Source organism: Labrus mixtus, chromosome 20 (genome assembly GCF_963584025.1).
Source record: "Labrus mixtus chromosome 20, fLabMix1.1, whole genome shotgun sequence".
Classification (NCBI taxonomy): domain Eukaryota; kingdom Metazoa; phylum Chordata; class Actinopteri; order Labriformes; family Labridae; genus Labrus; species Labrus mixtus.
The window spans coordinates 19642817-19658962 of record NC_083631.1 but is presented as its reverse complement, the minus strand read 5'-3'; the positions used below and the strand labels follow the sequence as shown (position 1 = coordinate 19658962).

The 16146-nt window shown below is 42.3% G+C and overlaps 1 protein-coding gene across 1 annotated transcript; it reads right to left on the bottom strand.

The window, feature by feature from the left end:
- Positions 1–3820: 3820 nt before the first annotated feature.
- Positions 3821–12725, bottom strand: pecam1a (platelet and endothelial cell adhesion molecule 1a). The gene is made up of 15 exons (XM_061026481.1): positions 12560–12725; positions 12439–12462; positions 10685–10978; positions 9933–10229; positions 9580–9840; positions 9214–9495; positions 8546–8842; positions 8169–8450; positions 6950–7082; positions 6765–6832; positions 6586–6639; positions 5711–5800; positions 5337–5393; positions 4717–4739; positions 3821–4135 (listed from the first exon to the last, which is right to left on the bottom strand). Exons 1-15 carry the CDS (start codon positions 12615–12617, stop codon positions 3965–3967), a joined length of 2391 nt encoding a protein of 796 aa, XP_060882464.1. The 5' UTR covers positions 12618–12725; the 3' UTR covers positions 3821–3964.
- Between the last annotated feature and the right edge of the window lie 3421 nt (positions 12726–16146).

The following is a 16146-nucleotide window of genomic DNA, read 5'->3' as shown; positions in this document are numbered from 1 at the left end:
CTGCCGTTGCTGTTATAACAACTTCTGATGTATTTCATTAAGTAGGAACACTGTTTCCTATCTTTGCACGGACACCAGGAGCAAGAAGGACGAGGTCTCCACGATGACCTCATTGCAGCATCTGAAGACCACAAACAGCATTGGCCCCATAAGGCCAAGTCAAAGACAGGATATTCCCAGAATGCATTTCACAGGGGTCAATATGCTAATATTAGCCCTGCAGCCAATAGCAGTGCAGGAGCTGTGCTCCAGATACAGGAGGTGCTGCTGGATCAGGTTACGTTGTGAAGAAACGCACTCAACGGACTCAACCGGGCCTGTAAGAGCGATCTATCCCTCTCTCTTAATGTATGTAAATCACCCCGCCCCTTTACGTTATTACCACACTATTGACACCATAGGCATTTGATCATGTGACCGCATTGCTCCTCTGGGCTGGTGCCTGTTTGTAACAGGAATCCTTAAGGTCTGCGAGGGTTCATGACCTCACACATCGCAGGTTTGGGAACAGTAGTAAATCCGACAGACAGTTATGATGTGGAGGCAGAACGACACCATCCATGGGCACAGTGCACAGTGCCTGAAATGAGAATACACTCATAGCATTCTCTATTTCTCTGGCACAGTTTTGTTGTATTTGCAAACACACTATTGATAGAAATCCAAACTCATTTCTGTGAGACGGACCTTTGGACTCAGCTCAGGAGCAGGGCGTTAGGGATGTGCTACCATGCGGCTCTGTGACATCATGGTATGCTTCCTGTTTCCTTAATTTGCAAATGCAGGGAGGGATGGTGTTTTAATTGATTCTGTACTGGGAGCATTATTTGATAGTGGATTATTGTCCATCCAGATACGCTTCCACTTATATCTGCTATAATAGAGCACCAGAACATGCTAATCCTTTAAACGCATATGGAGTGGGTAGTAAACTAATATAAAGTCATGTTGTTCTTGTAGCATTATTTGATAGAGGATACGGACAGCCTCTACTATCATATTGTGCTAATCAGTTCATGGCTCTGCTCTCACTGTACGAGTGTGTGTAGTCGTACAACCAAAATTTCAAACATGCCAGAAAATCCTCCAACAGCAGAAGATCGTGATTGTGCCTCAGTGTAAACTGCACAGCTATGGCGTGTGCTCGGGCTGAAATTCTGCTTAAAAATCAGTTCTAAATCGGCCTGAAATCGTTCAGCGTACACTCTGCTTTACAATTGAATCATAGGAGATGGTATTCAACATGTACATGACAGGATCATCAACATTTTCTGAAAAAACAATGGAGGAAGAAGAACAAGAGAGAACTCAGTGACCCTGTTCCAATCCCTGAGGGTCATTTCAAACAGCCAACTCGTTCACAAATGGCTCATCCCTGAACTGCACCAGTCTGAACGTTACGTGACTTTGTAGTTCAAATGTGTCCAAAAATAAAAGTAGTGCAAGTTCAGGCGATGCTTTTCTCTACCCGGTGTTTAATTATACTCAGACAGCCTATTTCCAACAACTCTGATACTGAATATCTTACGCTCCCGACACGTAACACAGTATCAGTTCCTCTGGGCCAGAATATGCTGTTCCCTGGGGCCTCCTGGTTTAGTAATGTGATTAATAAACCACGAGTGAGACTGAGACGCACCTCTATCCTCGGTGCTGGGGTGAGTTTGCACTTTGGCAACTCCAGAGCCGAAGCAGTGTCTGTTCATAGATGCCTCTGAGGACCACGCGGAGGCCGGGGGGAGCGAACATTATATCACTGTGTGCGCAGGAGTGTGCGTGCCTGAGGGAATGGTGCAAACCCAGGAAATATGGTACCACACCCTGGTGCCACATACTCTGCAGACATTCATGAAGACTTAGCACGCTCACAGTGGGGAACGAAGCTCAGAGGAGAGATCAGACGTTTATGTATTGTCTCGCACACACACACACACGCTCCAGCAGAAGGACAACCTGCAGGCGGAGCGGATAATGAAGATGAGCACTTCATCTATACGGCGCGTCCATACATTGGCGTGTGCTAAGAATGGAGATGAAAGCGTGCGAGTGGGTGGCAGGCTGTCGGTGTTAGCTCTGGTGTCAGGTGTTACAGATTCCCACATGGATTTGATCTGCTGTTCAGTGCTCCTAAAAGCTTCCTGTCAAATCGCAGATCCTCATAAGCCACACTCTGTCGACAGCCGAGTCGTGAACTGAGTAAACCCAACGCACGCCCTCAAATTTTCAGGGCCAATGCAGCATCGGCAGGAATGTGAAAGACCAATTTACTGCAAATATTTTTTATTTGTGATGCAAATTTATCTGAAATTATAAAAGAATTAAACAATGACATCATATAAAAAGAGAGTTTCTGTGAGAATGGCATTATGCAATTTTAGTAAGTTAGTTGTAATGGCTTATCTGGGAAGACTTTTGAAAATAAGGGAGAAGCACTTCAACAGAATCTTTGAGGAAAATATTTTTTTCCATTCGTTAAGACAGGACATGAGAGAAAAGAAAGCCCACACGCACCAAAAGTCCTCAGATAGAAGTATGGAAGCCCTAAGCGGACATGCATCCACATACTTTAGGGCCTTCTGCTTCCCTCAGTAATGCCTGTTAGGTATGTGTTAGATAGCGTTGTGTGCTTGTGATCTATAGAAAACAGTTCGTCCCCTCAAACTCTGTAATTCTCCAGGGCTGATGGCCATGAAATCATCACCTCTTAAGCTCCAGGATGCATTTTAGCATCACATTAAGCTTCGAATCGACACTTAATTGAGGCAGTGAGGAGAACTGGAGGACAGGGTAAGCAGGACAGTTGTATGTACTCATATTTATCTATAAATACACTGGAACAGATTTGCACACTGGATACGTTTGCACACTGAACGTTAATGACAGTTCTGAGAAGTCTTTTATTTATCATTCCTGAACTCTTTTTAAGAAACTGATTTTAGTATTTTCGGTTTCTTATGTGCCTTAATGTTATTTGTCCAGTTTTTATGTCGTGTCTTGACTGTGTCTTGAAGCTGCTGTGACAATCCATCAATCCATCGATCCATCCAATAAGCAATATTTTTAAAAAAAGCAAAATAAGCTGACATTTTCTGGTCCAAGCCTCTTTAATTTGACCATCTGCTACTTGCTTCATTTCATATAAAAAATCAATCACAGTGAGCTTTCCAACACAATGACAGGTTGTTGTTTTTTTTATTATCATTTTTTCCCCTATTGGCTGATTAAACATTTTATTGGCTGAATTATTCAATAAAAAATAAATTAAACACGACTTTTTTCAGGCTTATCCAACACATTTAGCTCAAACATGCAGGCCTTTACATTGTATTCTGAGCAGTAATGTAGTCCCTTAAAGTTGAGTGCACACCTGTCATTAGAATTAATCTCCCACACCATATCTCTTTCTTCGATCAGACATTTCAAGGGCTTTACCTTCTGAACACATCCGCTGCACGGAGACCTTGAACGTTACATCATGTAATTAAAAGTTAGATAATGGAAAATGAAACTGACACGCTGTGGTGGTGTGTCTGTACAGTGGGGCAGATCACAGCCGGGTGGCACTACGTTTCCATGCAATGCCGCCTGACGTCTGCCCTCTAGTGGTTCAAACAGCTAACTTGTCACAGAGCGGAGCAGGAAGAGCTGGTGAATGAACTCCAAAAGCTCGACACCACTCTGCTCACTTCAAAGACCCCGGCTGGTCCTCTTCAGATCCTGTCACCGCCGCCACCAGTGGAAGGACACACACTCTGATGCCTTTCCTTTGGTCGCAGCACACTTCCTGTCTCTGTGTGTCTTCCAGAGACGAAAAGAGAAACACTTTACAAAAAACGTTTATTTGCACTTCAGAGTGAGTGTACAGTATGAAAGATTTACCAAAATACTAAAGTACGTAATTGCCGTGACTCCAGCTGCTTTAAAGCGCCGGAGTGATTATGGAATAAATATTCTTTGGGGTAAATTAAGAGTCCGGTGTTTGGTCCTTGGTTGATTCCTCGTGGTCAGCTGTGTTGTTGTCATCACTGTTGTCAATCTTGACTGTGTGTTCATCCTTGATCCTGCTGTCACCATGGTTACCTTGGTCACCGTGGTGTTCGTGGTCATGATTCAGCTGTGCGTACTCCACTGACTCCTGCAGAACAAACTCCTCAATAAGTACGAAGGGAGCAATAACACTGATCGAGTTGTGAATGTAGACTGTAGACAACATGGACGTAGTCTCAGTGATCTCATTGGTTTTTGAAGAAGTGTTATGAAGCCCAACAATGGTGGTGGCCATATTGGAAATGCTGATTCAACTTCAACTTGCGCTCAATCTAGAAACAGGCAAAGACGTTGAGCTGTTTCTGCAGTTTCCCAACACCTATGTGATGTGCAAACGATGACAACCTTTTTCTATGTTTGCATGCACCGGGCAAAGATACTCTAATAACTAAAGAACTGAAATTATTCAGAGCTGACTTGCATAGTTCCTAATTTTCATTTAAACGTACAAATACATGAAGCAGCAAATAAAATGTTATCGAGCGCGGATCCTTTCAGTTGCCTGGATACAATAAAATGTACACTAAAAGCAGACTCCACAGGATTTCTGTATATTGCATTACGTCTCCCACATTCAGAGTGTGAGTGTGTGTGTGTGTGTGTGTGTGTGTGTGTGTGTACATGTGTGTGCTTTCCTTGTATGAATGACGTGTGAATTTTTCTACTCACACCATCAGCCTGCTCTGGAACACCTGCAACAACAAAAGAAGAGGAATGCGCTCATGAAACAAAAGGAGCGAGAGGATTAAAGGAGGGCTTGAACAGTCGTTAGCTCTGCCGTGAAGAGCTCCCGCATCCCGGGAAACTGATAGCTCATCACGTCACCAACATTAACGCTAATACGTACACCGCAAGGCGCAAAAAAAACAAGCTTGAAATTGTGATTTCCGTCACTTCTGCTGCATCATTTTTGGAGTGAATGCAGTTGACATTTAAACCGTTGGGAACTATTAGGACTAAATGAGTGAACAATGGACAAAGTTTCCCCTGTGAGTATCAAACAATGGAGCGTGTTTCTCTCTAAGTCTTAACGGATGTACAAACTGTTTGCTCTGATTGTTAGAGCAGGAAGCTCTCGTTGACGAAAGCAGGAAGTGGACACCTGGCGGCTGGGCCTTCTGTTTTAATGGGACATTCTTCTGACTAACAATGCAGATGTTTACAGTCTGAGTTGATCCTGTTTCCTGGCGCTCTTTTTTTTTTTTTTTCCCTTCCAAACACAACTGAGTGGCCTAATTTCTCTCTGTCAAAGACAAGTGGGATTTGAATGAAAGAGAAGGATGTTGTACCCTGTTTGGAGTTGCGGACTTCACTGTTCATCGTCTCCGGGCCGTATTCCACCAAAACTGTAACGACAGATGCAAAAGTGTATTAGACAGTGTTTTTTTTCATTAGAGATTTATCTTTGGGGCCTTTATTTGACAGGGCAGTGGATAGAGTATAGGAAACCAGGGAGAGAGAGAGAGAGAGAGAGTGGGGAAAGACATGCAGGAAAGGAGCCTATGGTCGGACTTGAACCCAGGGTACCCGCTTGGAGGACTATAGCCTCCGTACATGGGGTGCGACCTAGCCGCTAGGCCACCTGCGCTTTAAGACAGTGTTTCAGCATAAATAAGATTTAATATGAAATAAGAAATCTGTAAATATTCAAACGCAGCCCCACCTATGGTTGGATTTTCCGGTCTGGGTGGCACCTCAGTGTATCGAGGCTCCTGCTTCTCTGGAGAGGTCACACTATTCTGGTCATCTGACTCTGCAGAACAATAACAATTGCAAGTTTTATTTTAAGATATATTTTATGATGGACATTTTGCCTCTAACAGCTGCTACGGGGTAGGTGAGACAAAAGTCGATATGTTTGAATGCTAAAAACAGCAGGATGAGCCTAAATAAAGACAAAATTAGCAAAGGGATAGACTTTGTAAAACAAATGGTACCATAATCAACTCAATTCGATCCTTAAAGGCTTTATATGCGATTTTTTGATCCAGCAGATGTAGCCCTTGAGCACCAGCATGAAACCAAAACAACTTGCGGTGCATTGTGGGTTAGCATGCTAATGCTAGCGATCTTTATTATGCTCGTATCTTCACACTGCATGTAAATTTACCTGAAATGAGCGTGATCTAGAAACACAGTTAAGCAGTGAGTACAGTATGTTATTCTTCTTTTCTCTAGTCCCTCAATTAAACAACTTTTATTTGCAAGGGGAGGAGTCAGCCGGCCGTCCCGACGATGTAAACAAACTGAAGATAGGACTCTGAAAACTCTGAAAACATCACAGACAGTGGGACTCGGGTGTTACACCCATTGTAGACAGTCATTACTCACAGAGTTATTTTCAGAGGATATACTTGATTTCTATTATATTTAAGTGTGAAAAATCGCATATAAAGCCTTTAAGTTCCTCAAAGGAGCTTTCAGTGAAATCAGTTGAGTTATCTTGGTATTTATATGGACTTTTTTTGCAAAGGGAAAAAGGCAGAACAACAACAGAACAAGAATAAAGGTAAAAAATTGTCCATGCACTCTGCTCACCAGATCCTGATACATGTTCACTCCAAACACTCTTTCCCATAATGCCTGGAGTGACTAGACAGAGAGGGCAAACACAGAGACGTCTTAGTGATTAAATCTACATTACTGCTGCAGGGAAATTGATAAATAAGTTTACTACAGCGTGCTTTATGTCACAGTTTATGTGTTAAAGACTTTACCATTGGCGGCCTCATTGACCTCTGCCTGGGTGAGGCTCAGCCGTTCCACTTTGGTGCCGGCTGACTTCCTAAGGAGAGATGGATTCAAAACACAATCAGCTTCTTAAAACAGGAAGCCTTAAAGGGTGTCAACATACTCGCTCTTCCTGTAACTCACATGACTTCATCGTTTAAGTGTAACTTACACTGACAGCTCAGCAGTCCTCCTTCTCTTAAACAGAAGGAGACGTTTTCTAAAGACGATCACAAGGATCACGGCGAGCACAAGCAGGAGGCAGAAGACCGCAATGAGACCTTTCTTCCATCCTGCCAGCTTCACTGCAGAAAACAAAACAGTTTGGTTTGTGATGATGATATTATTATTAATTAGAAAATACAGCAGTCAAAATGTTCTCACAGGACTGCACACCTGCACTTTCCACAAATTTAAATGTGTAAGCTAGATGCCAAACGTGTGAATATGCAAATTGCAGCGCCTTAAATATATCATTTTTCTACTGAATACTTTTAATGCTTGCCTCAGGGTACTTAAAACTCATTATAGCTCAATGATTATGACGTTGTTCTATAAACGCTGAGTCATAAATAATCAGTATACTCATAAGCCTGGTTGACACATGAGTCTTTGAAGGATTATTGTTCTATTATCCACTGCACTGCACAGACTGTTTAGCAGCTTTAATCAACGCAGGCTAGCCACAACTAAGCGGTTAGCCAATTCAACCATAATCACATGGCAGCCATTTTCTTTCTGACATCACATATGGTGTGAAGCTCACTGTTATCATGTTGTACTGCTGTAGATGTGGGGTATCTCGTAGATCATTATTAATCACCATTCTCTGATGATATGCTACAGAGAAAATAATGAATTGTGGAAATATGGAGGGACATACCAAAAGCTAAATAGCCATAGCTAACATTAGCATTCAACCCACTCCTAATTAACATTACCGTTGGTTAACTAAGATTAGAGTTAGCTAGAAAACAACAGTTAATATAAGCATTCAATCCATTGCTAGCTAGCATTTCCGTTGTTATCTAAAATTGCTGCTTGCTAGCTATTATTACCTTGAGCTAGCCATTAGCTAGGAATTTATGACTGTCCCATTTCAACCTGTTATACTTATAAATGTTAGTTAGGAATTAATGCTAACATTAACTGTTTTCTATAAGTAGATAATGGGTTATCAGTAAGTTGTTTTATCGTAAAATATGGCCCCATGTTCCTCTAGATTTTGATAATGCATTATAGACCAGTTGTTGATTAATAAAGCAGCTGTAAGATAATGTCAGATTCACTACAGCTACACAATTTCAATGTTGCACCTATTCATTGTTTTCAACTGAATCAGGCATGTTAAAATGTCCTTATTCGTCCTGAAACAGATAAGGAAAACACACCTCCAATCGTAACAGTTTGACTCCGCTTGGTTTCATTGGCCGGGTTGGTGCTCTCACAGTAGTAGCCCCCTCGGTGCTCCCCTTTGACATTGTTGATCCTGTGAGATCCCTCTAATTTTTTGGTGGTCTGAGAATCAAGAGCTGCTTCTCTTTCAGTGTGGTACCATGTGAAGGTGACAGGTGGAGTCCCTCTTTGCACAGAACAGATGAGTGTTAGGTCCTGCCCCTCAGAGACGTCCTCAGCGCTGGGACGCATGATCAGCATGGGCGCGTACACTGGCTCTGTAGAGGGGAACATAATACAGCATGTTAAGTTACGTTTACGTACATTGGGTTGGTTTGAATACTTTTTGTCATCATTCCTGCATCCAACACACCTATGATGTTTGCACGTAGCAGCTGCTGCCCTAATCCAACCCCGACAGGCCTTTGTTGACTGTTTTTCACGTGGCAAATAATGTTGTTTAAGTCCGCCTGCTTGTGGACGGCTGTGCAGTTGAAGATGGCCCTTTCCCCGGGTTTGCTAATCACCCTTCGCTGAGTTTGCTGTTTAGGGCCGTTCAGGGTGTAGACGACAGGCAGAGTGCCATTGTCACTATGACAGAGCAGCTGGAAGGGTTTCCCCAACACCAGCGTACCCCCCAGCACACTCAGCATTGGCGCTGAGACAGGAACTGAGGACGAGATCATTCAACAGTTAGTCTGCGTGCAACAGAAAAATACAAGACACGGATAACAGAAACAGCTTTGTTATGGCGTCTACACAGGGAGCTGGTCAGCTGCAGAACTGCTGTGGAGCTGCTGCTGCCAAACCAATGTCTTTACATTGACTTTTCCTACCTAATGGCGGAAAAATTCTATATTGACATAGCAAATTATTACACAACTTATTTTAGCTGTGGGCTAATGATACCATCTCAAATCAGCAATTGTCCAAATCTATCCACTACTGTAGAAATTCCTGCATCATTGTTGCGAACCAACCAACATTACAAAGAGGAATAAATGACTTGGAATAAACCATTCACAGGATTTGACGACTCACCTTTTGCTTTCACTACAACCGTTGGGCTTTCTTTGACAAAACTGTGGTCCTGAGAAGCAGCCTGGAATTTGCAGCTGTAGTTGCCATTTTTTTGAGGGTGTGCCACAGAAATGAATGTCTCTCCATTTGTGAGCTTGACATTATCTTTGTAGATGGAGAATATCATGCTCTTGTTGTTGAGCTTCTCAGGAACATATACGGAGACAGAGCAGGTCAGTTTGAAGCGGTCTCCTTCGAAGAGGTCCACAGGCTCCAGAGTAAGCGTTGGCTTTGAAAACAGCTCTGCGAAGTGAGACTTAAAAACTTCAGATTAAAGAGCACTGCATGTTGGGAAAGACATATTCAAAGAGGACTTGAAGTTCTTGCCTTTGACAGTGATCGGTAGATATGTTTCCTTTTGCACATTGCCCCACTCGGCCTTGCACACGAGCTCCCCAGAGTCGCCCTCCTGTGCTGTGAAGCGATAAATGAGGCTGACCGGTGCTTGCTTTAGGATCCTCCTGTCCCTTGTCAGGAAAACTTCAGTGTTCTCCAGTTCACTCACCACTTTACAGACCACTTCCATTATGTCACCCTCATAAACATCAGAGGAGGGCAGCACGTTCACAGTTGGAGAAATGTAGAGCGCTGCAAGACAGAAGTCAAACTAGTGAATATTTATTTTGTTTGTAGGCAAACTTGTCTCGTCTTGGTGACATCGCTGCTTTTGATTTCATTACCTTTGACTACGACTTGAATCTCATTGCTTTGGTTGGAGCGTCTGGCCCCTGAAACCAGATTTATTTCATAGTCACAGTACAAAAAGCTGTCTCCAACCACCCTCAGGCGCAGTGTGGTCTCTGAGGAGTTCCCAGTGGCTGCCAGTTGCTTAAGTCTCTCTGACTGTCCGCTTCTCAATCTTTGGCGGAAACGGAAGATGAGGGATCCTTTCTCCTCTGGAGCACTGCAGGTGGCTGTGAACTCCTCGCCCTCATATGGTCTTGTCTTATTTAAATGAAGAATGGGAGTCTGTAGGCCTGTGGAGAGGGAAATCCAACAGGACAGAAACGGGGAAGCCATTACATTTTATACTTACGTTGGTCCTTCAGGTTTTACAGGTTATACACATTAGCTGTCTCGAGTGTTAAGTGTCTTGAGATAACATTTGCGATGAATTGGCACTTTAAAAAAAAATTGATTAAGGTCTGCCACAACTGCAGTATGTTGCCAGATTGTTTAAAAGTTGGGTGGAGGTAACATTCCAATATGGCAACCATTATGGTTGGGCTTCAAAATGCCTCTTCAGAATATTATGGGTGACTGATATTACGTCCATGTTTTATACAGTCTCTGGATACAACCTGGGACACATTTGAGTTTTCCAAATTGAGCATGGTGACAGAGTGGCATCAGATTAGAATTGTGAGTGTGGTCAATGGATTCTAGCTCGATGAGAAATATTTAAAACATATTATGTCGTCCTGTTCTTTACCTGTAACGTCGAGTTTCTGGCTGAAGCTGGCTCTGCTTTTGCCCTTGACTGTGACCTTACATTCATAACTTCCAGAGTCCGCCGCCCTGGCTGGGTTCAGTTCATACAAGACTGAGTCTTCCGTGGTGATGGAGGAGTGGACGGGAATGTCGTTTTGAGTCAGCAGGAAGGTGTGTGTCAGGTGAGGGATGTTGTCGTGGCTGACGCTGACCTGGCAGCGTAAGGTCACTGGTGTGCCACTCACAACTGTGTTGCTGGGTTGGATTGTAAGGCCAACGTCGTCTATAGTGTAAGCTGTAGGTCAAAACATCACACACACAAGATTTAGAAACACAAGAGAGAAACAATGTTATTTAGGATTGTTTGTCTTTTTTGTTCTCAAGCCAACATCGGGGACCAAGCCAGTGACAGAATACAGTCAGAGTCTATTATTCCCTCCACAATAAAGGTAAAGGAAGGCGCTCCCCAGCCACCAGTCTCAGCAAGCAGGAGCTGCTGAAGGAAGGAAAACCTTTAACAAACAGTGTCTGACCCTGTCTACCCCTTTGGGAGAGCTGTGTTGATTTAGCCCAGCTTCGCTCCCCCCAGCAACAACAACACGGTGTAACCTGCCACAACAGCAACTGAACAATCCTCAAAGTGCTGCCATTAGTTTGTGCACTGGGCTCAGTGAGAAACAATGACTTAGGCAGTGACTGAGCGTTTTTATAGGGAGAAAGTTCATTCTTCCCCTTGAAAATAAAACTGACAAATAGTTTTGACTTGATGTTCATCTGTTAGCTTTCTTAAAGCTGCTAGCTCTGCAGAGAAAAAAGACAAACCTTCAGTTCATATTCATTTCTGTAAATGTTATAAATGAGGCATATACTCTAATTTGTTAGAGTTTGTTTTGTTGTTTTGTTTGTTGCGTTAAATTAGAAAATTGATGCATTTATAATGTTTGAATTCTAAATATGAGCTAGCTAGACTTTGCCAAAGTCTGATTAGCATCACGACTTAAGCATCTCATAAAAAAAAAGGTTTGTAAAATGTACAATTTACTATTTTATGAGGTTACTATGTTGCAAATGTATTTCTTGAGACAGAGAAGTATCTTCTTGCATTTTGAACAGGTTTTTCACAACCTCACACTGACAACACTTGAGGTGAAAAAGGGTCTTTAGAGAGGTTTTTTCTAGCTTTTGGTTTTAACACAAGCTAGCTGTTATCTTCTCTTTCAACTTCTGCTAAGCTAAGCAAGCCTATAACCCCAAGTTTTGCCAAACTTCAGTCTGAAATGACTTGCTTTACAGGTAGTAGTTGCTACCTCGAGACCTTGACGCAAGCTTTTTCATGCTAAGCTAAGACACCTGGCTTTTGAATGAGCTGACATGAAGTCATTTCATCTAATTTACTGTAAAAAATTGTGTTGCCTTTTAGCGGCTGACTACCTCCAAAGCCACTTAGCTAACAGCTTCAGATAAACACTGACATAAGAAAACAAAAAGATTAGCTTTTTAATTCAAACCAACGTTTGAATGTTTCATGTCTCATTTGAAAAATTACCCAGCTTCACCTGTGACAACTAAAAATAACTTTGACTGATCTAACTGAAGACTTTGAACAACCAAGGAGGGCATGAGTGAATGATACTATGCTCCTTTACTGCAGAAAATAACTCTTTGAGATAAATATATCTTTCTTTTGTAATACAACAAGGACCGGATAACCCGAAAATAAGAGTTAAATAAAGAGTGTAATGTAGTGATACTTACATGACTGTCCCCTGGCACATTGCCCTGTGTTTGAATAAAAATAGAGAAACAGAAAAAAAAGTGAGAATCAGGACATTATTCTTATTGATATCCCTGAGGCAGCACGTCACTGGGTCCTTACATAAGCACAGGAGTCTGGTGAGAAGCAGGAGCAATAGTTTGGGGGGTCTGGGCTCCATCCTCAGCGATGGTTGATTCACTTCTCTAAGATAGAAATGCAAAAGGCTGAGCACAGACGGGCAGTCAGTCGGAGGAGGGACAAAGGAAGTGAGAGGTGGACTCGGGTGGCATTGGTGTGATTCCTCGTCTTATCACGCACACTCCTTATGCTGCTTGACAGACCAGGAAATGGATGTTGCTTCCTCAGGAATCTAGCATTTACTGTGTTTTTTTTTTATGGGTGTGAGAGGAGAGAAAACTGAACAGTAACCTTAAAGAAACCTCCTTAGTTTCCCCTTAGTTTAGACCCAGTTAGACTGTTTCTTACATAGCCTATAACAAGATTAAAATAAATGACAGCATCTTAAACTATTCTGTGTCTACACCTTTCATTTTGTATTATTAGAGGCTAAATTGTTGCTAAACAAAAACAGTAGATAAACTAAAACAACGCAAATAGAATAATGCAGAGCCTTAAACACTCTCCACATTGCATGGGCCACAATCTCACCTTTTAAATTGCGTTTGTCTTTTTTGCATTGGTTTTGGCATGAAAACAGAAGTTGATGCATCAGTTTTAGTATGAAAACAGAGGTTCATGAATTGGTTTGAGTATGAAAGCAGAGGTTCATGAATTGGTTTGAGTATGAAAACAGAGGTTCATGAATTGGTTTTAGTATGAAAACAGAAGTTGATGCATCAGTTTCAGTATGAAAGCAGAGGTTCATGAATTGGTTTGAGTATGAAAACAGAAGTTTTCTGAAGGCCTCTGAAGAACAGGACATGCGGGGGCCTAGGTGTGACTTGAACAACGCTATTTAACACATCTTTTAGCACATCAGCATAAGGATATTTCCACGCCAATTTGCAACATAAGGAATTATTAGAATGGATCGTTATCAAATCACAGCAGCTGTAGAGAGAATTAGTCTTGAAGAAGCAGGTCTCAAACTTGCAGTTCTTCACTCTGGCCACTAAGAGCTGCTGAAGGCTAAGAGGAGAATCTGCGTGCAAACCCGAATAGTCTTTCTGGTCTGCAGGTTTATCTGCCTGATGCTCCTGGACGATTTCATTTGGGCCACACTGGACGACAAACAATCGATTGAAGGCTGTACAGAGGGGCATTTTATCCAACACAGAGCGGATGAAGACCAAGACTTTAACACAAGCTTTAACATCACTGACTAATGCAGGGGTGGCATGTAGTTTCTGAATAGACACACACATATCATACGTTCCTTTAAACCGGCCTCATCCCGTTTGTTTGGTTAATGTGATCAAGAACAAGTCAGTGTTGTTGTGAAGCTAACAAACTTTGGATAAGAGTTGCCTTTTAAGATTTATTAATGGGATTTCTGTGCCTTTAATTTAGAGACAGGAGAGTGGATAGAGTCAGAAACTGGGGAGAGAGAGAGAGAGAGAGAGTGGGGAATGACATGCGGGAAAGGAGCCACAGGTCGGATTTGCACCTGGTCTGCCCGCTCTCGAGGACTTGAGCCTCTGAACACGGGGCACGCACGCACCGCCAGACTATCGGCGCCCACTCATTAAAATATGAAGAGCGCACACAGTGGGCTTTCTCAGGTTTGTTCTCAGGGTGGAGCATTGATGCATGCAGATACCTGAAAAAAAAAAGTAATGTCATTTTGCTATGCTATATAGCTGGCTTAATACTATTTTCCAACATCATGTTGCTCTATATATTTCCTTGCCTTGACTTCTAATGAGATGTGTGGATCAGCTAATATAAGATGGTAGCTTTTCTGTCCTCACAAGCCAAAATTGTTTCTTTGAAGAAAGTTACAAGATGTTCATAAATCCTCTCAGTGCAGATAAACAGGTCTGCAAAAGTAAACCCTCCAGACATAAACCCTCTGTTAGTTCCTCTTGATAATAATCAGGAAGAGACAGGAAACCACCCTCAATGGTTTTATGTATTACGTAATATGGGGTGGGGACAGTGTGGTAACCAATAGGTTGGAGTGTCGGTGGTCTTTCAACAGGGTCAAAGTTTTTGGAGTAATTCTACAAATAGCCCAATTTGCATGAAATAGCCTGACCTTTACAGCCCTTCATAACTGAGCTAACTGCTGTGGACAGAGCGGCTGAGCCAAAATCTGCTCTCCACATTTCCACTGAATTAGCATTGGTTAAAGATTCTTTAAAGGTTTAGAGTTTAATTGTACTCGAAGCTGCACCCAGGCTACTTTCTAACATGGCAAATTCTGCAGGACGAGCTCGGCATAAGAAATGACCTGCATGCATTCACTGTATTTCCTTGTGTGTAAGGAGTGTGTTGCACTGCAGGGAGTGATTGATGGTGGCCATGCTAGTACCATCGACAGCGTCAGTTCTCAGTGGGTCCCGGGCAGCTGTGTGATTGATGTCTGCGCCCTGAGCTCTGTACTGCCGGCACTTTTATCAGAGTGCCAAACAGGTAAAGCACACTGTACAATGAATCCCAGAGTGTTGAGAATACCGCTTTGCAATTATATTCATAAACTCTTGTTTAGATCATTCTTATGGACACTGCAACCATATACCATACTAAAGTTTGTCACACACTGAGACTAGTGTACTGTATCTTCAGGCTTCCTCTTGACTTGTTTGGTTTCATCCATGGTATGGTCATTTGATACTGTCAAAAATTGTAAGTAGCTAAGGCTGTGTTTCCACTGCAGGAACTTTCCCAAGGGACTAGGAACTTAATACATTTTAACCCCAGTAACCAGAGTTTAAATACATTTTCAGTGATTTTGTTTCGCCCCACCCAGAGGTCCCACATCTGGTTCTGCAGCCTTGGAGATGATCCCCGAGAGCACAGAAATCAAAATCACTTTCTCAGCCTATCCTGATGGGACAGGGATTTTGACTCCCTAAAGAATCAAGCTAAGACGATTTATATGTTGCCGCACTGTGTTACTTTCAAGTACATATGATTTATGGGGATAGAAAGTAAAACAATTAATGCTACCCCTGCATTAGTCGGTGCCCAAGGTGGGCCACTCCGTTTAAAAAAAATTCTGGACACGCCACTGACCAAAAAGAAATGTACAGAATTACACAAATAACAGAATTCACATGCAGGGGTTCACTTGATAGCATAACACAAACACAAACATCTAAAGACATTTTTGCATTTCCTGTAATTTAGGAGATTATTTATTTGAGGCTTGTGTGGCCGTAGGAACACATTTCTTAATAAACCTTTGGGCACTTGGGCTGTAATGTAATGGAGGTTGTGGTAGAGTTAATTGTCTGGTTCACGTATTATTGTGAGAGCTTTGAGGTGACAAAATGAAAAAAGTCAGTCGAGGGAATACCCCAATGGGTTTATTGGCTAGAAGAGTAATGTTTACGAGTTTGTGCATATTGGTGTCTGTGTGGAGAAAAAAAAGGACATTTTACCATTACAGAGGTCTGAAGAGGAGAAATTGAAGAGATGAGTTAAAATCTAATTTAGACTCCTGCTTTATTTGGGCCTATGGGAAATGTTCTTTGATAATAAAACAGGCCATTGAAAGACACAGAAAGAGACGGGAAATGGGA